The following is a 23,698-nucleotide window of genomic DNA, read 5'->3' as shown; positions in this document are numbered from 1 at the left end:
TACAGCAGTCTCCATCTAATAATACAGCAGTCTCCATCTAATAATACAACAGTCTCCATCTAATAATACAGCAGTCTCCATCTAATAATACAACAGTCTCCATCTAATAATACAGCAGTCTCCATCTAATAATACAACAGTCTCCATCTAATAATACAGCAGTCTCCATCTAATAATACAACAGTCTCCATCTAATAATACAGCAGTCTCCATCTAATAATACAACAGTCTCCATCTAATAATACAGCAGTCTCCATCTAATAATAAACAGTCTCCATCTAATAATACAGCAGTCTCCATCTAGTAATACAGCAGTCTCCATCTAATAATACAACAGTCTCCATCTAATAATACAACAGTCTCCATCTAATAATACAGCAGTCTCCATCTAATAATACATCAGTCTCCATCTAATAATACAACAGTCTCCATCTAATAATACAGCAGTCTCCATCTAATAATACAGAAGTCCTTCATTGCAGTGGAATCTTGGCTTCTAATACATAGTTTATACTCAATCCTAATAAACCAAAGCTTATGCTGTTTCGTCCCACAAGAGCTACAAACCCCCTCCTACCTTTCAAAATCTCTTTATTAAACAACACCATTATTACTCCAGTATCCCAAACCAAACTTCTCGGAGTTGTTATAGATCACAATATAAAATGTGACATACACATAGCTGAGACAATAAAAAAGTACACTCCACAAGGAATTTAGTACCCTATACAGGTGTAAACATTTCCTAACTAAAAACACTAAGGCCACCATTGCAAGGACTCACCTTATCTCTGCTCTTCTGTATGCATCTCCCATCCTCACTAACCTAAAGAAATCTGACCTTTGTAAACCTAGCAATTGTTATAATAAATTTGCAAAGTTTGTTACAGAACCTACTTACAGATCTCATTATTGCTTGGTCCTTAAACAACTCTCATGGCTAGAATTCCCCAATTTACCAGCCTACAACCAAACTAACCATGGCCTATCAAAAGTTAACCAACGAGAACAAAACCCCACCTCTACAAAACCTTCTTAATTCCTACTGAAAAAATTGGTATGACGCTCCAGTAATAAATCATTATTAGGCATAACAAAAAAGTAAAAACACAGCTGATGATTCCCTTTACTATATCTGAAATTCCTTACCTCTAAACAAAAGATCCACTACTGCTTCATCTAACTTTAAAAAATGACTCAAAACCCACTTATCTAATACATGGATTTGCTCTAGCACTGATCCAGGTTAGTAAGTAGCTTACACAAAACAGACAACAAAGCTACAACCTATCTCCTTTTCTTTGATTGAGCTCTGTTGATGAAGTGGGTCTATATTGAATCAGCGAACGCTGATTCATCGACCCTATTTAACTGAAAGCCTACAATCCCGAACACTCGGAACAGCGATTTTTTTTCCAAGGCAAAAATATTGCTGTTCCACAAAAAAAAAAAAAAAAATATTAAAAAATTATTTAATGTGGGGGGGCTTCACCCCCTCATCCCCCTACTTAAATATACCAACTCCGAGATCACACCACAGTGGTGGAAATGGCAAACTCCCAAAACCGGCCCAGTAATATTTTTCCCTGGGAAAGAAATCGCTGTTCCGGGTGTTCGGGATTGCAGGCTTTCGATTAAATAGGGTTGATGAATCAGCATTCGCTTTTTTAAGCATTCGCTGATTCAATATAGACTCGATGAAAATCTGTTTACACTAAATGTTTAATCTCATTATGTCTGCTACTCTACAAACCTTAACTTGTGAATGCTAAAAAGCATAAATCTGTACTTTTTTTCTCTTTCATGCCTACACGTTCTTTGTATATACTAGACTATTTAATTCTGTAATATCTGTACTATTTCTCTTTTTGTATTAATACATGTAATTCTGTTATATATGTACTATTATTCTGTTTTGTATCATGCACAGTTTTTGTACTATTTCTCTTTTTGCATTTAGACATGAAACTTTGTTATACATTTACTATTATTCTGATTTGTATTATGTGGAGCTTTTCTTCCCAGGCACAGTAAAGAAAATGTAAAATAAAATAAAGAAACTCCACTCATTACAAGGTCTTCAAACCCTAGAGAATGCTGATATATATGCAATCACTGAGACATGGTTTAAATCCATGGAGGGCACACTGGCAGTGCAAGGCTATAATGCTTTCCACACACTTAGACTGGCTACTACACAGATAGGGATTAAAGATGGAGATGTCTGGATTCACATCAAAAATAAATATTTTCAAACAAAAGCTTAACAATAAAACAGAGTGCATTAATGTTTATATAGCTAAAGTATCACTGTTAAAGGGATAGGACCTTATTAAGACATCTCAATAAACATACAATATTAGTTAAAAGCTGGAGAAATAATATTAGCAACCTATATTCAGAAAGGAATTAAAGGAAAACTCCACCCTGTCCTACAGTTTAACTCAATCTTTAGGGTTCTTTTCTCCATACAATATGATTCCAGCATTGTATAACTACCAGAAATCTGCTTGTACTTTTTAAAACATGTATTTCTTTGCATTGGAGTCAAAGGAAGGGAAAGCCCACTTACTTTTTTTTTAAGCTCAACTTCTCACATACTTTGCAGAGGAATTTTTTCTCCACCTGCATGGCATATCACTGCACAGTTAAATCTGTAGTTTATCCTGTCAGGTACTGCTGTCAATCTTAGATGGGCAATTAATGCTACTAATGTCAGGAACACAGCAGCTGATATAAAAAAGACAGAAAGCTGTGGAAATGTTTTCCACTGTTTTTATTGCAGACAGGAGGAGAACTTAGCACTCCCCTTTCATAGCAAAACAAAGCAATTAGATCAATCATGGGTTTAAATGCACTTGTCACCTATTTATAACAGTTTATATGTTAAGATAATTTAAATGTAGAATGAAAGATTTCTGCGACATTTAGAGAAAAGTCAGAAAAGATTTTTTCTTGTAAAATAACACATTTACCATTTCAAGCACCCCCCCACACACATACAGGACATATCTGCAGAAAGAGAGACAAGTGACAATCCTATCAACTAGGTGCACTGATAATGCTCATAAGAAGGTCTTTTATACTTTTTTGTGACCTCCTCCCAGAGGGAGATGCATGTCTGGTAAATGCAGCTCCATAGTAAAAGATTCCCACTGACTTTGAGTCAGTCCTTACATTGCTAGACTACATGAGCATTTTGTAGTCCACAAAGGAAATGTGACAATTGATGACAATCATAATATACGGCTGAATTTAATTTAATGTACATTTACTATGTGCTCTTGCATTAAAAACATTAAGAAAAGGAAATCAGAAGTACTTAACTGTGTTTAAATGTACATACACAAACACACACACGCACGTCAAAACTTCAAATCGCAAATGGTCGAGACCATAAGATCGAAGTTTTAAAACTTCAGACATTTTGAGTGGAGATTGCTGTACAGCACAGAAAGGAAAATGCACCATTTTCCTCGAAGTTTCAAAACTTCGATCTTATGATCTCGACCTTTGCAGATGGAAGTTTTGACCCTTCAAGCTTGTAAAGTAGATCCGTATATATCATAACATCACTAGTGCAAACATATAAACAACTATTTATCAATTTAAGAAAATTTTGCTATTTTGGAAGGAGCATGCTAGGCTATTCTCAGTGTTTTGGTCAGTCTTTTATTCATTTAAATCAAACTCACTGTGTTTTAGTGAGATGAAGAGACCATACTTTTCTTTGTATAACTCTTGAATTATTTTGAGTGCATAAAAAAACTTGAAACAAGTAAAGGCAGGGGAGTCATGCTGCTTATTAAGACATATTTAACACACATCCTAAATCCAGCTATGCTGGATGACTTAGTATGTGGATGATTTAAACTGTAGTGAGCTTGTGGTGAGTAACATAGACCAGTCCTACTTAGTAAACATACTCATATGTTGCAGATCCTGTCTCAGAATGTTGCAGTGATTCTGTATTATACCTGATAATGTTGCAGTGATCCTGAAGTTAATTTGAGAATGTTACAGTAATACTGAACCGTGTCTCAAAATGTTGCAGTAATCCTGTAGTATATCTGAGAATGTTGGTGTTGCAATAATCCTGCATCATATCTGAGAATGTTGTAGTAATTATGTAGTACATGTCAGAAACTTGCAGTGATCCTGCAGTATATCCGGAAATGTCATAATCCTGTGGTATCTGGGAATAATGTAGTGATCCTGCAGTATATCCAGAAATGTTATAGTAAACCTGTGGTATCTGGGAATGATGCAGTGATCCTGCAGTATAGCCGGTAATGTCATAGTAATCCTGTGGTATCTGGGAATGATGCAGTGATCCTGCAGTATATCTGGTAATGTCCTTGCAATCCTGTGGTATCTGGGAAGGATGCAGTGATCCTGCCGTATATCTGGTAATGTCATCATAATCCTGTGGTATCTGGGAATGATGCAGTGATCCTGCAGTATATCCAGAAATGTCATAGTAAACCTGTAGTATCTGGGAATGATGCAGTGATCCTGCAGTATACCTGGTAATGTCATTGTAATCCTGTGGTATCTGGGATTGATGCAGTGATTCTGCAGTATATCTGGTAATGTCATTGTAATCCTGTGGTATCTGGGAATGATGCAGTGATCCTGCAGTATATCTGGTAATGTCATTGTAATCCTGTGGTATCTGGGAATGATGCAGTGATCCTGCAGTATATCTGGTAATGTCATAGTAATCCTGTGGTATCTGGGAATGATGCAGTGATCCTGCAGTATATCCGGTAATGTCATAGTAACCCTGTGGTATTTGGGAATGATGCAGTGATCCTGCAGTATATCCAGAAACATCATAGTAATCCTGTAGTATCTGTAAATGATGCAGTGATCCTGCAGTATGTCTGGTAATGTCATAATAATCCTGTGGCATCTGGGAATGATGCAGTTATCCTGCAGTATATCTGGTAATGTCATAGTAATCCTGTGGTATCTGGGAATGATGCAGTGATCCTGCAGTATATCTGGTAATGTCATAGTAATCCTGTGGTATCTGGGAATGATGCAGTGATCCTGCAGTATATCTGGTAATGTCATAGTAATCCTGTGGTATCTGGGAATGATGCAGTGATCCTGCAGTATATCTGGTAATGTCATAGTAATCCTGTGGTATCTGGGAATGATGCAGTGATCCTGCAGTATATCTGGTAATGTCATAGTAATCCTGTGGTATCTGGGAATTATGCAGTGATCCTACAGTATATCTGGTAATGTCATAGTAATCCTGTTGTATCTGGGAATGATGTAGTGATCCTGCAGTATATCTGGTAATGTCATAGTAATCCTGTGGTATCTGGGAATGATGCAATCATCCTACTACTCTGTAATATTTACACTGAGCTGGAGTTTTACATTGTGTCTTTTGGCTTTTCCCAGGTAGGGGTCGCCACAGCAGAACTCTGGTCTGCTAATGATTGGTAGTTGATTTTTACATGTTGAATTACCAGCCCTGACACACAACCTTCAACGAAGGTACTCCCATTCATGCATATCTCCACGCAGAAGATGCTCTAGCTGAGAGTCGAACCGGACAGCGTCTTACTGTGAGGCAACAACACTACCGCAGCACCACCAGAGCTGGAGTTTTACATGATTTTGCCATTTGCATGGTGTGTGTCCACCAGAGGGCACAATTAAACCATTGTTCATGCAGAGTAGGTACCTAATAAACTGCACTACATCCTATTTTGTTGTACTTTGTAAACATCTATCCATGTTTTACTATTTGTTTCCACCTTGAGAAACGTTAGTTCCATTCCTGGTCCCCCCCAGCCTCTCAAGAGAAGGAGATAAAGGGGGGAGTCTAGTAGGCTGGTTGATGGTTACAGGATTACTAGGGAACAAAATACATATAAATTCAAACTGTTTTTATGTAAGACTAACTAAATTCTTCAAATGGATGCTGTTATTAATTAGGTCTGTCACTTCACTTGTTCAGTCAAAGGGGAAGTGACTTCAATACTTGGAAATTATAAATATTGTACATGGTCATGGGATGCTAGCTCCTAGATGGCACCTTGTAGTGTTTTGTGCATGTGCCATTCTAACACGTTTTTAATACGTATCCTCATTTACCATTTCTTTCTCAAGGGTTACCTCACTAATATCTTTACCCAATTCACTTGCTTTCTTCCTTCTGCATATACGAAGTTACATTATTTTTCTTATCCCCCTTAATGCTGCCCACAACTCTTCCGCTGAACCTTGATGCTGCCAACCTTCAGTTTTATTTATTACTTTGTTTCACAGCTGCTTATCTTGTGTTCTATTTTGTGCCATGCTTTTGTGCTTACTGTAGGTCCGTGCATTGCTCCGGAGACAGTGAACTGCATGGTACCATGACCATTATTATCTAGCAGCTCTCTCCTCTTATATACTGTCAGATTATTTACTTCAGTTCGGGCTTTGTCAAGCATAAACCCTCTCCAATTTAGGGACCTCACTCTTTGCTGAGGTTTACCTTCCATCAGGGTGCTACCGTTTCCCTTTCTCAGCTTATGTTTGATTTGGTCACTTTGTTGTTCATTGCTAGAATATTAATTATGTTATACCCACTTTTAGAGTAGGGGTATCAGGAAGATTGGGAGTGGGGGTGGGTGGTAGAACTGAATTAGTAGGGTGAAGATCAATTAAACTTCTCCAAAGTGATGCAGGGTCAGACACATACTGGGGACCTCAGACAATACTAATAAAAGAGTAAAAGAAAACATGGAAAAAGTGGCTAATGGAAGCATTTAGCTTCAATGTCACACTGATAGTATATGTGGCAACCCTCGCTCTAATTATTGAATGTAGTGATGTTTGGATTCTCCACCAGCAGAAGTGGAACATGTCAACGCACCTTTATAATTGTATCTCCCAAAAGGACCACCTCTTCTAATCGAAGCATTATCTGCCACAAACACTCACAGAAAATGTTCACAACTTTTACCTTCCCATGAACGCTGGTATGGCATTTAGAAGTACTGAATATGTATATTATTTTATGCATAAATGTTAACCCAAAACATTGTCATCAAAAGGTTATTTCCATCCTTAGCATCAGTACAAATGTGCCCACAAATGATGATAATGAAATAATCCTAGAAAAACAAATGTAGGCTTAGTGACCCCCTTATCAAAGAATGGGCACTATTTCTAGACATTACATCATCAGTCACTGAAGGAACAATTAAGTTAGTCAGAGGAATAAATACTGGATCAGTATTTGATTACTTCCCCAGTAAGAAGTAAACATAAGCATTTACCTTCTCCTTAAAACAACAGAATGATTGTAGTTTATCCAGTTTCTCTTCATCAGAAAATAATTTTAGCAAAGTCATACAGATTCCCATCAGCTAGTAGCTTCTTTTCAGGGGATACCCTAGCTGATATTTTTATTACTACAAGGGGAAATTTGGCCAGTAGAATGAAAAACTTCCTCTACTCTTTTCAGTAAGTGTTATGGAATTTTTTACATTCACCAGAGCTACCACCAACTCATGAAGATATTAGGATCTGATCCCTTGGCTGCTGTGTATATCTGGCCCCAGTGTCTCCAACACTGTTTGAACCTTCTATCCTACACTAATACCTTGAACAGACCTACCTGGTGAAAGAACTCCCTGCAAACCAAATCCATTCAACTCTTCTATAGCATAAAGACTTGCCGTCCTGCTTAATGAACCCTGTTCACTAGGAGGCAAGAAAGTTTGAACCTTCTATCCTACACTAATACCTTGAACAGACCTACCTGGTGAAAGGACTCCCTGCAAACCAAATCCATTCAACTCTTCTATAGCATAAAGACTTGCCGTCCTGCTTAATGAACCCTGTTCACTAGGAGGCAAAAAAGTTTGAACCTTCTATCCTACACTAATACCCTGAACAGACCTACCTGGTGAAAGGACTCCCTGCAAACCAAATCCATTCAACTCGTCTATAGCATAAAGACTTGCCATCCTGCTTAATGAACCCTGTTCACTAGGAGGCAAGAAGGTTTGAACCTTCTATCCTACACTAATACCTTGAACAGACCTACCTGGTGAAAGGACTCCCTGCAAACCAAATCCATTCAACTCTACTATAGCATAAAGACTTGCTGTCCTGCTTAATGAACCCTGTTCACTAGGAGGCAAGAAGGTTTGAACCTTCTGTCTTACACCAATACCTTGAACAGACCTACCTGGTGAAAGGACTCCCTGCAAACCAAATCCATTCAACTCTTCTATAGCATAAAGAGTTGCCGTCCTGCTTAATGAACCCTGTTCACTAGGAGGCAAGAAAGTATGTGTTAAAAGTGGTAATATTTAAACACTTGCTTAATATCTAGTGTATGTACTATATGCTACCTTAGCCAGGATACCCAGCAGCCATTCTCCCCTCTCTATCCCCTAGCACTTAGATGTTTATCACTTCTGTGCTGTCTCCTGAAACTATCCTAAGGAGCCTTCCCAAACCTTGATATATCTCACTGCTCACTTGCCTCTGTTGCTATAACTCTATCTGACCACTAGATGGCATTCTAAACCAGGATAGTACCTAACGCTTCCATTCTTCCCTGATCTCCAAAGTATTTTAATGTTCTGTCCTAGGCTTGTGAACTGCCTTTCTGCCCTATCTCTACCTGCTACTTTCTGCTTACTTTGCTTTGCTACCCCTTACCTTCACAACCAGTATTACCTATCCCCCTTGACCTACCCTGTGTCAGCTAAGGAACTCAGTAGTAAACTGCTTACTGTTAGGTTTTTTGCTGACTGGCTCACTTACCTGTCTGAACCCACTCCGTTTACCCTGCGGGCTCACTCCGCTCCCCTACCCTGCCCCCAATTCCCACCCGCCCCAGCACCTCCACATTTATACCTAACAAACACCACCTACCAAACCTACTATCCAATCATGGTGCTCTTCTTATTACCCCTCCCCTTATTCTCTCATCAAAGAATACTCCTCCTCTCCTCTCTATTACCCTCCCCCTTATTCTCTCATCAAAGAATACCCCTCCTCTTTTTCCCCTCCCACTACTACTCCTCCCACTCCAACTCCTATATCTCTATACGCTCATTCTTCCATTGTCCTTGACTACAATATCTAACTTTCTCCATTCACTTCTAGGCCTTCCCTTCTTAACTAGCATACCACATTATTTTTCTCTTCACTGTACTTTACCCTACCCTATCCTAACATGCCCAACCAACTCCCCTTAACTATCCAACTCCTCAGCTCCCTACTCATCTTACTAATACCTCTGTATCTTGCTACTTCTTACTCCCATAAAGCTCCTCCATTCCTCCCTCATACTCAAACTATCCCTAACACCCAACTACAATCTTTCCAACTCTCTCACTTTCACTCCATATCCTCCTCCCTTATTCCACCCAACCTACTGCACCTTTTTCATCCCAAACTATTCTCTACCTCAGCTAAAACTCTCTCTCTTAAACCTCTGCTAACCCCAGACAAATACCTACTACACAAACCTTACAGACTAAAACGTATCACCTGTAATGTCCTAGCCTTATCTGGAGACATTCATCCTAACCCTGGCCCTTGCCTCAACACAAACTACTCCATCCCTCCACCCTCTCCTTCATCTACAACAAATAACACCCCCCCCTTTCTCTTATCCTTCCACTTCCCCTCTTAGCACTCTTAGGATCTTCACTATCAATGCCCACAGCCTTAACAACAAATTTCACCATGTTCAAGCCTGGATTAATCACAATCAACCTGACATCCTAGCCATCTCTGAAACTTGGCTAAAACCCCACATTACAGACTCTAAAATCTTACCTCCTGGTTACCACATCCTCAGAAGTGACCATTTAAACAAACAAGGTGGAGACGCTGCTCTAAACTAATCCAATCTTCTCTCTAATTCCTCTTCAACTCCCTACCCCTAAATTCAAAAATTCCGAAATCACAGCAAGCCTTCTCCATTTGAATAAACATAAAATTATCTGCTTCATTTCCTTATACATCTCCCCAGGCAACAATATCTCCACCCTTGAAGATATTTTATACTGGGCCTCTACTGAAATAAAATATGAAACCTATATTCTAGGCGATGTCAATATCGACTGGAATAAAATCAACACGCCATCCCCCTCTCTATCCATTAACCTTCTCAACTTCACTCAAGTAATCTTTTCAACAACTCGCCCTAACAAAAATCACCCCCAGGGTCCATCATAGATTGGATTCTAGTCTCCCATCCAAACAAAATCACTCTCTGTGGCACCATCCCTGACACCTTCAGTGACCATCTCCCTGCCTTCATCCATCGATCAACTAGCTCCATCCAACACCAACATCTCTACGTTCAAACTCAACCTAAGCAACTTCAACCCCTTAATTTTTTTCTAATATCTTTAAACAAATTAACTGGCAATCTCTAAACACTCTCCCACTCGACAACGCTATTGAGCATTTTAACTCTATCTTCATAAATACTCTTAACTCCCTAGCCCCCCTAAGAAATAAACGAATCAAAGCTAATTCTGCCCCATGGCTGACCAAAGAAACTAAACTAATTATGCGTCACAGAGACAAATCCTGGAAGCTCTATCAGAAAAATAAACTGTCCTCTGCCTTGCTCCAATATACCCAACTCCGCAACCAAGTAAAAAAACTTATTACCAAGGACAAAAAAAAATTACTATAATAAACTTCAGTCCAACAACAATAAGAACCCTAAACAATTCTGGAAATCAGTCAACCCCCTTCTCCATCCCGGATCGCAGAACTATCCCTGCCCTGACCCTAATCTATCTGACAGTGAACTGAGCTCCCATTTCATCACCTTCTTTACTGAATCCATAGCTAAGCTAACTAAAACATTCCCAAATAAGAGCCCACCTAACTCCCTCTTCACAACGCCCAACAACCCAAACAACAATCCCCTTAATTTCCATCTCAAACGTGTTTCTGCCATTTTTATAAAAAAGCTTCTATCCAAGCTAAAGCCATGCTCTAATGCCCCTGACAACATTCCCTTCTCCTTCCTCAAACATGCAGTTCAAGGTATTGCTCTCCCAATTAGTATTCTGATTAATAGATCCTTAAATGAGTTGTATGTACCAAAACTCTGGCGTTCAGCCTACATTCTACCTCTTCACAAAGGAGGCAAAAACACCACTATTTCTAACTTCTGCCCCATCGCCCTACTCTCTCCAATATCTAAAATTCTAGAAAAATGTGTCCACCACCAACTTTTACCTTATCTAATTCAGAATCACCTCCTAACACCCACCCAGCAGGGCTTCCGTCCTGGCCACAGTACCATAACTGCCTTACTATCCTTCCTAGAAACTGTCAATCAAGCATGAGACTCTGGACTCATTGTATCCACAGTACTGCTAGATCTTTCGAAAGCCTTTGACACCATCTCCCATACTCACCTTCTTCATCATCTGACTAACCTCAATCTCTCCCCTAATACTCTATCCTGGTTCTCCAGTTACCTATCTGACAGATCTCAAGCTGTCAAATGGAATAACTCCTCCTCTTCCTTCTTGCCTACAACTACTGGTGTTCCTCAGGGGTCCATCCTTGGACCCATGCTTTTCAACATCTTTATAAATAACCTTCACACCGTCATCCCCGACACCATGGTCATCCAATACTCTGATGACTCTACCTTGGTCTGTTCTGCCCCCAACTTTTCTGAACTACTGACCAAAACTCAATTAGCCTTTTCCACTACAGAGAACTGGATGCACCAAACCACCTTTCACTCAACTCCAATAAATCTAAAATACTAATTTTCCTCCACTCCAAGGTTTCCTCCTTGGACAAAAACACTTTCAATGTCCTAAGCCAAACTAACACTGCCATTGAAGTGGTCCTCTCTGCAAAACTCCTTAGCATTATCATAGATGAACACCTCAAATTCGATCTTCACATACAACAAAACATAAAGAAAACCCACCAAAAGCTAGGTATGCTATATAGGAACAATAATTTTCTTTCCAACTCCTCTAGGCATACCCTGGCAATCACCTACCTCCTACCCTCCCTTCTATATGGAGACCCTCTTCTAACCAATTTGTCTGTTAGCAACACCTCTAAGCTCAAAGCTTGCTATAATAAGATCTCTAAATTTGCCACCAAATCCAAAACATCAACTCACCACTGCCTCAGCCTACAATCTCTGAACTGGTTAGAACTCCCTAACCACCTAGACTATCTGCAACTAACCACCGCTCACAAACTAATATTCTCCCCTGATAAATGCCAGCCTTAAAGAACATCCTTCCGCCATACATCCCTAACAGATCACTGAGATCTGAACACCAAAACCTAATCTCCATTCTCAAACCCAAACGTCCCGCTGGCCAGCTTCTACTTTCCTTCTCTCTAGGTAAAAAATGGAACTCTCTGCTTCCTTCTCTTAGGACTATACCCAACACTGAATCCTTCAAGACCCAACTTTTCCTTCACCTATCTTCCAAATGGAAATGCTCCTGCTTTCACCCCACATAAATTCTAGGGATTCCCCACTAAGCTCTCCTTACTCCTACTCCACTATACTATCATACTTATTCTTATTGCTTCAAAGAACCAGAACTAGCAGACTCCAAGCATGTAAATATTGTAATCATCTGAAAAAAAAAATTCTGTTGTTAAACTGTCTCATAATGTATACTACACTTTGCAATTCTTGAATGTATGAATCCTACTCTTGTATTTCACTTTGTAACCTTTATTTGTTTTTTGCAACCTATATTGTATTACATTTCACTTTGTAATATTTATTTACATTTTGCAACCTTTATTGTATTATATTGTTCATGGAGCTTTTCTCCCCGGGCCTCCACTGAAAATGGGGACTTCTTCGCCCAGTGGACTTCCCCAGTAATCAAACTGATAATAAATAAGTAAATAATAAATCTCGATGATTAAAAAAACAAAAACCAAAATACAAACAAAAAAATAGATAGTAGGGGCACAAAAGAATGTGTTCTCATTCTGCGGCTGAGAAGATATTACAAAATGCCAGTAGAGTATTCAGGTACTAATCAAGGTTACTTGACTGATTTCATATCAAAACCTTGTAGCCCACATATAGTTAGGGTTACCACTTCCCCTTTTTTAAAAAATACTTATATTTTGAAAGACACTAAGTAGTTTTTAAAGGATTTGTATGAACATGTTAATAACAGAGTACCTACTGTGAACTGTATGATGTTCAACCTGGGTGTTCAATCCTTATTTAGCGTTATTCCTAATGCTTTAGCCATAGAATTTTTGAAACAGTATTTGATAGAGGATGCTACATATGACATCAAGACTATAGATTTTTTGCGTTTCTTGATGGAAATTATTTTGGAGAATAACATATTATGTTTGAACACTCTATGTACAGACAATTGGATGGCGTAGCTATGGGTACATCTTGTGCCAATAGCTACGCCAACCTGGTGATGGCCATCTGGGAGCGTCACAACATTTTATGGGGAGCTCTGCAGGGGTGTAGTATTTTACCGAAGGTTTGTGGATGACCTCTTCCTCTGATGGGAAGGAGGTGAAAGTACATTTAGATGTTTCCTGAATGATATTAACAACAGCACTGACTTTTTAAAGTTTACTGCTAAGAGTTCTCCTGAATTAAGTTCTTAGATGTTAACATAATAAGAAAAGATACAGGGGATTTTTCTACAGAAATTTTTCATAAAGGATGTTCAAGGAACACATACATACACAGACACAGCATGCACCCGCAGCATGTATTTAAAAATGTTATGAAGGGTCAAGCCCTTAAAACATCTAGGTTAACAGCAGATGTGGGTACATTCCTTAAAGAAATACATAATTTGGACGTGAAGTTTGTTGAAAGAGGGTATACTGAGAAAGAGATACGACCTATTACCTCTAAGGTGGTATCATCAAGGGGTAAGGAAGGTAAACCCTATTTTTCTGATTTCATCAGCAATGTTGAACATAGGTGCCCTAAGAATAAAAATATGAGAATCCTTGTAACATATTCCAGCAATATTAGGCTTTTACAGGGAATATTTAATAAGAACTGGAATATTTTATGTGCAGATGATCGTGTTAAGGACTTAGTGGGAGATTCTCCAAGTTATGCCTATAAAAATAAGAAATGTCTCAAGAGATTGTTATGTGGCCCTAGATTTAATGAAACAATCAATATCAATGCCTCCATTAATGACCATGGTACGTTCCCATGCAAGAGATGTAATTTCTGTCAATTTTTGGATAGTAGTAGAGTTTTTTCACATCCTGATACTGGGAAAATTTTGACTTTTAATTTATTGTCTGACTGTAATACTATGAATATAGTTTATTTAGCCTACTGTATTCTATGTAAAGCATTTTATATTGGCATGACCACACGTAGGTTGTGTGATCGGATCACAGAACATATATATGACATCTCTAGGAAAGCAGACACTAGTGCATTAACGAAGCATGTTATGGAAACAGATACATCACACACTTTTAGATCTATGGTCATTGAGAAGGTATGGGTAGGAAATAAGGGAGGTCCAGTTAGAAATAGGGTTGAAACCAAGGAACTGGAGTGGATAATTGGAATGCGAGCAACAATGGACAATGGCCTAAATGATAAATTGTCCATAAAACCCATACTAGCTAGTAGACAACTCAATAGGTAATTTAACAAGAAATGGCCTTTTTTATATACATTACATTTTTTATATATAATACATCTTTTATATGTATCATATTTGTATATGTACTACACTTTTATACTTATATTTTTATATATAATAGGCAGTTTATACCTTAATAGATTTTTTGTGTGTTAATTATCTCTGTCTAAGGATTGGTTGATACAGATTTAAATAACAGGAAATGTAATGACTGTTTGTCTGATGAAGCAGCTTTAGGCCGCGGTGGTGCAGCGGTTAGCGTTGTCACCTCACAGCAATAGGTTCTCTGGTTCGATTCTTGGCTGGAGTACCTTCTGTGCAGAGTCTGCATGTCCTCCCTGCGGTCGAATGAATCTAAAGACATGCAGGTAGGTGCGAACATGTGTGGGTGTGCCTTCTTTGAAGGTTGGGCGCAGGGCTGGCAACTCGACACCATAAAAATTCACTGCCAATCATTAGCAGACCAGAATTCCACTGTGGCGACCCCTAACTGGGAAAAGCCGAAAGAAGACAAGCGCTCACCTGTTTTTTCCTGGAATAAATTCTATGGTTTTATTTGCTGTGGTCTGGTGCCTCCATCTATTTTGTTCTGCAAACATAAGCATTTACCTTCTCCTTAAAACAACAGAAAGACCATAGTTTATCCAGTTTCTCTTCATGAGAAAAGAATTTTAGCAAAGTCATACAGATTCCCCTAGGCTAGTAGCTTCTTTTCAGGGGATACCCTAGCTGATATTTTTATTAGTTGATATTTTTATTACTACAAGGGGAAATTTGGCCAGTAGAATGGAAAACTTCCTCTACTCTCTTCAGTAAGTGTTATGGAATTTTTTACATTCACCAGAGCTACCACTAACTCATGAAGATTACATTCCTATCCTGATGATTAAAAAAAACAAATAAAATACAAACAAAAAAATAGATAGTAGGGGCACAAAAGAATGTGTTCTCATTCTGTGGCTGAGAAGACATTAGAAAATGCCAGTAGAGTATTCAGATACTAATCAAGGTTACTTGATTGATTTCATATCAAAACTTTGAAGCCCACATATTTAGGGTTACCACTTCCCCTGGGCACTTGTGTCATGCAAAAAATTGTGAAAGATGGCAAATGTCTTGAGATTTTATGAGAACAAAATTCATACACTTCCTTTGATAGCTGCATAAAACTAGTATTTTTTATCTGAAATGCCTAAATATTATATGGAACAACATAAACAACTGCAATACTGCAATAAAAAAGCTTATATTTAGGCAAAAAGTGATGTTCATTCCTTTGCATTGGCTTCAGGTAGAGTTTGTCCTGCAAAATCTCATGTTTCCAAAAGAAATTTCCCACTTTGAGCACCTGAAAATGTGGCTACTCTACATATAATTCATCGTAATCCCACCTTTTCATCTTCACATGTCCATTCTATAAGTGAAGCCTTTGCCTGTAAAGAGTATTTCTGCCATACTATAGCAATAATTTTAGTAAGATAATTATTTTTATTCTCCTTAAGTTAGAGGCTGCATATGAGTACTAGACTTTTCTACTGCATAGCTTAATTTAATCCAAGAAAGTTTGGGGAGTTTCATTTCTAACATCTGCTGTCACTAATGCAGATATGCAGTCAGACATCAGTGTAGTCCGTGAAAAGGATGGAAGGTGATGCAGAATATTGCTGTTATTTTCAGCTGTTTCAAAATGAATGGACAATACAGCAGCAGTGAACAAACATTCCAATCAGTTGCTTAAAACAGCCACCTTTTTTCTTACATCTTAGTCAGTAATAACAAGGATAAACAAGAGAGTTTCACAGCTGGATTCTTACTATTATTTAACATAAAAGAAACAGAGGAGGCCAAAGAATTAAAAAAAAAGAAAAAAAAGAAAAGCTGTACCTCAGGAAATGCACTTGTACCAGCTAAATGTGTGGTTATGATTGCCATATGCTAAATCCAAAACTTCCAGTATCTCACAGTATCCCCATTTCTGAGATACAGTGATATCAGTAGTAATAGTATCAGGCATAGACCCCCCATTTCAGGAGGTGCAGGGGCAAAGATCCCCTCCCCCCATAAAATACTTGATAGATGTAGTAGAGAGTTTGAGTTATTTTTTGAAGTATCAGGACTCACTACTGATACCACATTTCTGACAACCAACCTATTAGCTGAAATTTGTTGGAGATATGCTCATCTGTAAAACACTTGTCTAGCAATTTACTCAGAACATCACAGGACGTGTTCGACTATGCATACAGGGAAATCTGTGTAACTTCTACCAAAATCCAATCTTGCACTATCAAACACTGCATATATTTCTTAGTGTTATGAGATAATATGAGTGGTCTGGCTGAGAATGCAGCTGAATAAGAAAGTTGTAAAGAACCTAAAATTTTCATGAACAATTGAACATTTTGTCTCTGCAAGACTCAAAAAACAGTGACACACTGAAATTTCAAGATCATTGAGCTCTGAAAAGCAGGTCGATTTTTTCTGTCACAGTGCAAAAAATAAAGGGCTAAAAATCAGTTAACTGAGAACATGCAAATTGTTGTTCACATCTGGGAAGAAAAATAGAGATGAGATACGACAAGGACAGATGACAGCTATGCAAGAGGGAGCGAGGGCTCTAGCATGCACTTCCAATATGATTAAACCTTACTTTAAAATAGGTAAAACCTGTGGATGTAGCTGTATATTTGGAGCAACTAACATTATATGAAGGGGTATCTTTCCTTTTTAGAAAGTGTATATAGTTTTATGCATTTATTGTGAGTTTAAAAGGGATTTGAGTTGAAAATGTGTTTAGTTTTTGAATGTCTGGGAAACATGACATGGTCTCAAAAAGAAATAAGAAGCAGCAACTGCATGCATTCATTCCATTATGTAAGGGAATTTTAGGTATGTGCTAACTAGGAGGGACTGCTTGACATTACCTGCATCATGATATCAGGTAACTCCTGCACTCTCTGCAATCTTCTGGGTAATTATAGCTCAATGCCAGCACTAGTAGAGGACTAGTTTGCATGTAGAAGCCCCACCCTCTATCTCCTGGAATGAGCAAGCTGAGGGTTGCATCTTCTTCCCTCCCTTACCGACCTGGCTGCCCTAGAGGGCTAGACATTATTTTCTATTAGAATAGACAGGACTTCAAAAAATAAAGAAGGGACTATAATGGAAAGGCATAAACATGATTAAAGAGGTTATAAGGTTATAAAAGCTTAATGAAAAATGGATACATCTAAAGCATTGTATGTAACTATAATAGCATGTAGAAGATCAAAGGCAGTTGAAAAACTAAATAATTAAAAATCTGGAATCGGCAAGTACATTGGTATCAATAAATTGTTAACTATGAACATCTGAAATTGCATTTATTTATTTAATATTTGTTTACCGGGAAAGTCTGACTTGGAACAAGTCAATTTTCAGCGGAGGCCTGGGAAGAAATGCTCCAGACACATGTCTTTGAAAGGCCCAAATGATTTATTTTATGTCACCTTATAACATAGGTAAGTCTTACTACTCATATAATTAATGCCAAGACAAATGCATCTGTGTTATTTAGTAAGTCAGCCAATAGTAGATCCAGGGGTGTTGTTTACATTATTAAAACCAATACAAAGTCACCAGACCATGGGAGGGTGGCTTAATGGCTTAGGTGTTTGCCTTACAAACACAAGGTGCAGGGTTTGAGTCTCACAAAGGATAATTGGCTAGGCTTAAAATGGCTCACAAGGGCAGTTAGCTTAGTACTAAACTATGAACCTATGAACCGCTCAATAAAAAAGCTTTTTTTCAAACTTAAAACTGCTAGTAAAACTTTTTGACTGATAAGACTTCCTCAGGCAAAGTAAAACAAACAGCACAAGTAATCCATTTAAATAGTATCTCAGTCACATGACAGCATGTTCAATTAGACTTGTTTATGCAATTCTTTTAGCATAGGTTTTAAAGAGACACTGCCATTTAAACCTGGTAAAATGTGAGCCATTAGGCGTAAAACCCAATTCATCTCCTCTGCCTCTGTCCTATCTTTAACATTCCCTGCATGAATTGTGTCATTTACTACCTTAAAAATAGAATTTATTTTATAATTATAATATATATATATATATATATATATATATATATATATATATATATATATATATAATATAATAATTATAATATAATTTTTAATATTTATTTATTTAATTTAAATGTATGATTTGCTCCTTTCTCTTTTATATCTTTATATAAAGCATTAGTTAACAACACTCTCCTTATTTCAGATAGATAGCTGGAAATGCATATTTTAAGGTGTTTACACATCCAGTGACAGGGAATGAAGTTAAACTAACTGCATTTGGTAACTGTGAAACATGTAATTTAGTCTATTTAGCCATATGTAAGGTATGCCAAGCATACTATGTAGGAAAACAAATCAGAAGTTTAAACAGATGTTGGCTCCCTTTATTTTGTCTTACTCATTGCTGATTAATGTGATTTATATTGTTTAACTGATTATGGTTAATGATACTAGTCATTTCTTGTTCTGTACTGCACAGTAAAGTTGAATATATGGTAATGTGTATTAATGACCAGCATTGTTTCATTGCATAATCCTGATCTGAACCAATGGCACACATTGTTGAAATTATAAACAGCCTTACATTATACTCACTAATGATGCAACATTAGGCTTTGCTGTCATAAATTCAGTATTTGGTACCCAGCAGTCTCTGTTCCATGAAAGGATATACTGTAACTGTGACTCAGGAGTCTCAGTTTTAAGTACCAGGCCCCCATTCAGACAAGCTGGATAGAAGTGGGTAGGAGTGAGCATCTTAATTTCTGGGCTACCCACTCTTGGAGGGTGAGCCAACTTAGTGTCTGTGGCTCCAGTGGATGCAGAGGCTACTAGCTCATGTGGGCAGACATGTCGAGGAAGCTGATCTGTATTAAAGGGTATATGCATGATGCACATGTATTGCACTAATGTGATTGCATGCCTTCCATACGGGTGGAGTTACGGGTAGATATAAGTGGAAAAACTCTCTTCTACTAGGCTGCTAAACACAGGATTGAACTTCTGTATAAAGTTATTCTTGAGAAATTTATGCAGGATTCATTTGTTTGTTTGTGCCTTTCGGCTTTTCCCGGTTAGGGGTCACCACAGCGGAACTCCGGTCCGCTAATGATTGGCAGTTGATTTTTACATACCGGCTTGCCAGGCCTGACACACAACCTTCAACAAAGGTATGCCCATTCATGCATGTCTCCATGCAGAAGATACTCTAGCTGAGAATCGAACCGGACAGCTTCTTACTGTGAGGCGACAATGCTACCGCAGCAGCAGGATTCATTAAGTGTTTATATACAGTATGCTTTATGATTATGGTTTGTTAGCCTAAAATTTTAAATATAAAGCAGGCACTGTGTTGACTTACTATTCTTCCAAAATAAAGCACCATTTAGTGTTTCCTGTTCTACTCTGCATTTATCTCTGACATCAAATTTAATAGTATGGCAGAAAATGTATTCTCTTTTATTATTGTAGATTAGTAAGTAAAAGTAATGTGTATATAATTAATGTAATGATATAATATTTTATTTTTTAGTCTTTTTTCATGCACTGAACAAAATATTATATCATTAGTAAGGGACACTAAATTTACATTTAGAATTGTGCATGGTAATGAAATAGATCAGATCGTCTATTATGGTATTAAATTACTTGTCAGGCAGGCAGTACAATAAAATAAGAAACAGGAAAGAAATACAAACATTAATCGCTATTTTCCAGAAGCAGCCAATGTTTCTTAACTACTTCCTTAATAGAACATATCAGGTTTCTTTAACTGGCTGTTATGTTCATATGCTAAAATGGTATTTATTAATGCAATACGATTTATGTCTAAATCAACTCAGTGGATGCTATACAGTTAAAAGTTAAGAAAACAAAATTCCAAGAGAATTGTTGATAAACTCATTATTATTTTCCACAATTGCCTCATCAAATTTTAGACAGACATTCAGTCGTGTGTTCAGAAGCCCAGTAAATGGCGTTATTCAGTTTGAATGTTAAGTATGATCTTCAAGAATACAATTTCCACAAACAGGAAGTCAAAATGGAAGACTGTGATGTCCTTAAAGACACGAGTCAGGTTACTCCTGACAACATCAATTTATTTTCTCTGTCAGTTTTCAAAAGACAGAGGACTAAGCAAAAAGATAACCAGCATTTTCAACTTTCTTGGATTTAATATTAGAAACAGTTTTGACTATGTCTTCTCCTCTCGTTTGCTTTCCTAAAACAAATGTTATCATGGACATCATTTTTATTATGAACTCTCTTCTCAGGTGCTGGTCCTACATAGGAAGAAGAGGAGGTCAACAATTAGTGTCTCTGCAGCAAAATGGCTGTGTCTATGAGGGTACTGTTCAGCATGAGCTACTACACGCTCTTGGTTTCCACCATGAGCAGAGCCGCAGTGATCGAGATGAGTATGTGGACATTCATTATGAGAACATCATGCCAAGTAAGTGTTTCAGCCTGGACAAGTTACCAACTCTAAAATAATTACTCTGCTTTTTTCTATATAAATAGTTAATGATTCTTTAGTATAAGTAGATACTCTGTGAATGATACACTGTATAGAATCATTCCTAGTGTATTTCTGTTGAAGTAGTTAGGTGCTTGATATTGTAAAGAAACCACAACTGCAATCCTTGCTCATTGTTGATAAAACAGTGCATCCTTATGCACCACTTGCAGCAAGGGTTTAAAGCTAAGCTGAGCTTGTTTAATGGCCATCTAAGATGGTGAAGGATGAGTATGTGGTAGGGTAATATGAAGGGAGCACTGACATGAAGCTTCCTCTTGGGGGTGGCAACTGAGGGAAATGTGCTGTGCCCAGCAACATGGACAACTGACCACATGCGACAGTCACACTAGCTATTTGCTTCCATCTTTGTCATGTCTATTTGTACACAAATAGATTCATGTTCTAGAATTAAACTGGAAACACCTGTGTATTTCAATATGATGGTATATTAACTGATTTACCTTAGTCCATATGTTGTAGTATTCTCTGTAAATGGTGCCTACTTCAGGAATTTAAATTACTATAATAATCTGCTCAAGCAACAGAGACCTCCAAAGCAGAAACGTAATCAACCTCCACCCCCAATCACAACCCAAATAACACATAGCCCACAGACTTAGTGTGGCACGCAACCACAGCCCATCTGGAAAAACAATGTACCCAACACACTATTCATAGGCGACTCACTAGTCAGGCACACTGATGTCCCACTCACCAGGCTAAACAAGGGGAAGGTTACTGTCAGCTGCCTGTCAGGTGCCAGGATCCACCACATAACTCATGGACTCAGGGCACTCCACAACAAGTACAAATATGACTCTGTCATTGTCCATGTTGGTGTGAACAACCGGAGACGTATCTCCCTGGACAACATGAAAAGAGACATGGAAGAGCTCTCCGATCTTGTAGCCCAGGCAGGTATGACCCTAGCCCTGAGTAGCATCCTGCCATCACCCAGAATGATACTGCAGTACAAGGACAAAATGGTTGACTTCAACAATTGGCTAAGCTTCTGGTGTCATTCTAAGGGTATCCAGTATCTGTCTGCCTGGGATGACATGGTCGACAGACCACGATGCCTTGCCAGAGATGGCCTACACATGTCAACCCTGGGATTCCGGATACTGGGTAAAGCTCTTGCCACCCCTAGAGTGCCTTTTTTGGCAAGGTTCAAATGACAAATTCACCACTGTAACAGGAATAGCCAAGCAAAAACTGAGGGTAATGCTACTCAATGCTAGAAGTCTAAATCTCAAAATGCACTCCTTCAAGGCACTCCTTAAAATGGAGAACATCGATATCTGTGCAGTGACTGAGACCTGGTTCAAGGCTCCAGAGTGCATCCCTGCATTACCAAGCTATAACTCATACCACACTTTTTGGCCATTTAACCTGGACCGGAACACCAAAGGCAAAGGTGTGTCCATATTCATTAAGGATATTCACACCTCCAGGCTAGTTGCTTAGCATAATGCATCCAAGGTTATCCAAGTGCAACTAACTCTGGGCAAAACTGCAATCCAAATTGTAGCTTGCTACAAATCCCCCACCATGTGCCAGGATTCCAACTTTTGTATTCTTGATATTCTGGAAAATATTAGGGTTCAACCAAACACCCTAATAATGAGTGATTTCAACTACCCCACCATTAACTAGGAAAACTACTTATGTACCAATTCCTTTGCTCAACGCTTTCTGGAATTCATAAATTCCAATGCCATGGATCAACTTATCCACACCCCCCATCAGGGGCAACAATATCCTAGACCTAATCATTACCAACATGAGTGACTGGTGTTCCACACCTGAAGTCAACTCCTCGTTGGTCAGATCCAACCATAAGCTAATCACCCTAAATATCAACATGCCACCCCCCATTAAGGAAACCATGGTAAAAAATTTCTCCAAAGCCAACTTCATGCTTCTTAAAACAGAAGTGGTGAACTTCATGACATCCATGCAGATGTACAATTCAGTTATGACTGCTGAATCCTGCACAGATGCACTCTATAAGCACTTACATGAGTGCATGGATTGTGCTTTCCCGAACAGAACCAAGATGCTATCCTCCGAAAAAAGGAAGCCAATCTGGTGGTCCCGTGCCATAAACAAACTATGCAATAGAAGGAAGAAACTGTTGCAAAAGAGAGTAAAATCCCATAAGTGGAGGAGCTCCCTGGTCAGCACTCTCTAAAACCAAAAACACAGCATCCATGGGACGGGACAACATCCCAGGCTGCGTTTTACACAAACTTTAGAATGAACTGGCTCCCCACCTAAGCACCATGTTCAGTCATAGCCTCACATCAGGCTTTGTGCCTCTGAATGTCGTACAGCAACAGTTATCCCACTCTACAAAGGGGCAGCCACCACTGAGCCCGGGAACTATCGCCCTATTAGCCTGACGAGCCTGGTCTGTAAGGCCATGGAACGTATTATCATGTGACTCATAAACAAAAGACA

At 38.4% G+C, this 23,698-nt stretch overlaps 1 protein-coding gene across 1 annotated transcript in view; it reads left to right on the top strand.

Annotated features, from left to right (window-relative positions):
* LOC122811104 (hatching enzyme 1.2-like) overlaps positions 1 to 23,698 on the top strand; it is a 204,082-nt gene that overhangs the window by 101,636 nt on the left and 78,748 nt on the right. The window contains exon 7 of the mRNA XM_044082681.1: positions 20,991 to 21,169. Coding sequence (XP_043938616.1) covers positions 20,991 to 21,169 — 179 coding nt within the window. The remainder of the gene's footprint in view (positions 1 to 20,990; positions 21,170 to 23,698) is intronic.

The sequence above is a fragment of the Protopterus annectens genome, chromosome 9.part0 (assembly GCF_019279795.1).
Source record: "Protopterus annectens isolate FY-2018-M chromosome 9.part0, PAN1.0, whole genome shotgun sequence".
NCBI classification, from domain to species: Eukaryota; Metazoa; Chordata; order Ceratodontiformes; family Protopteridae; genus Protopterus; species Protopterus annectens.
This window is presented reverse-complemented; position numbering and strand designations above follow the sequence as displayed.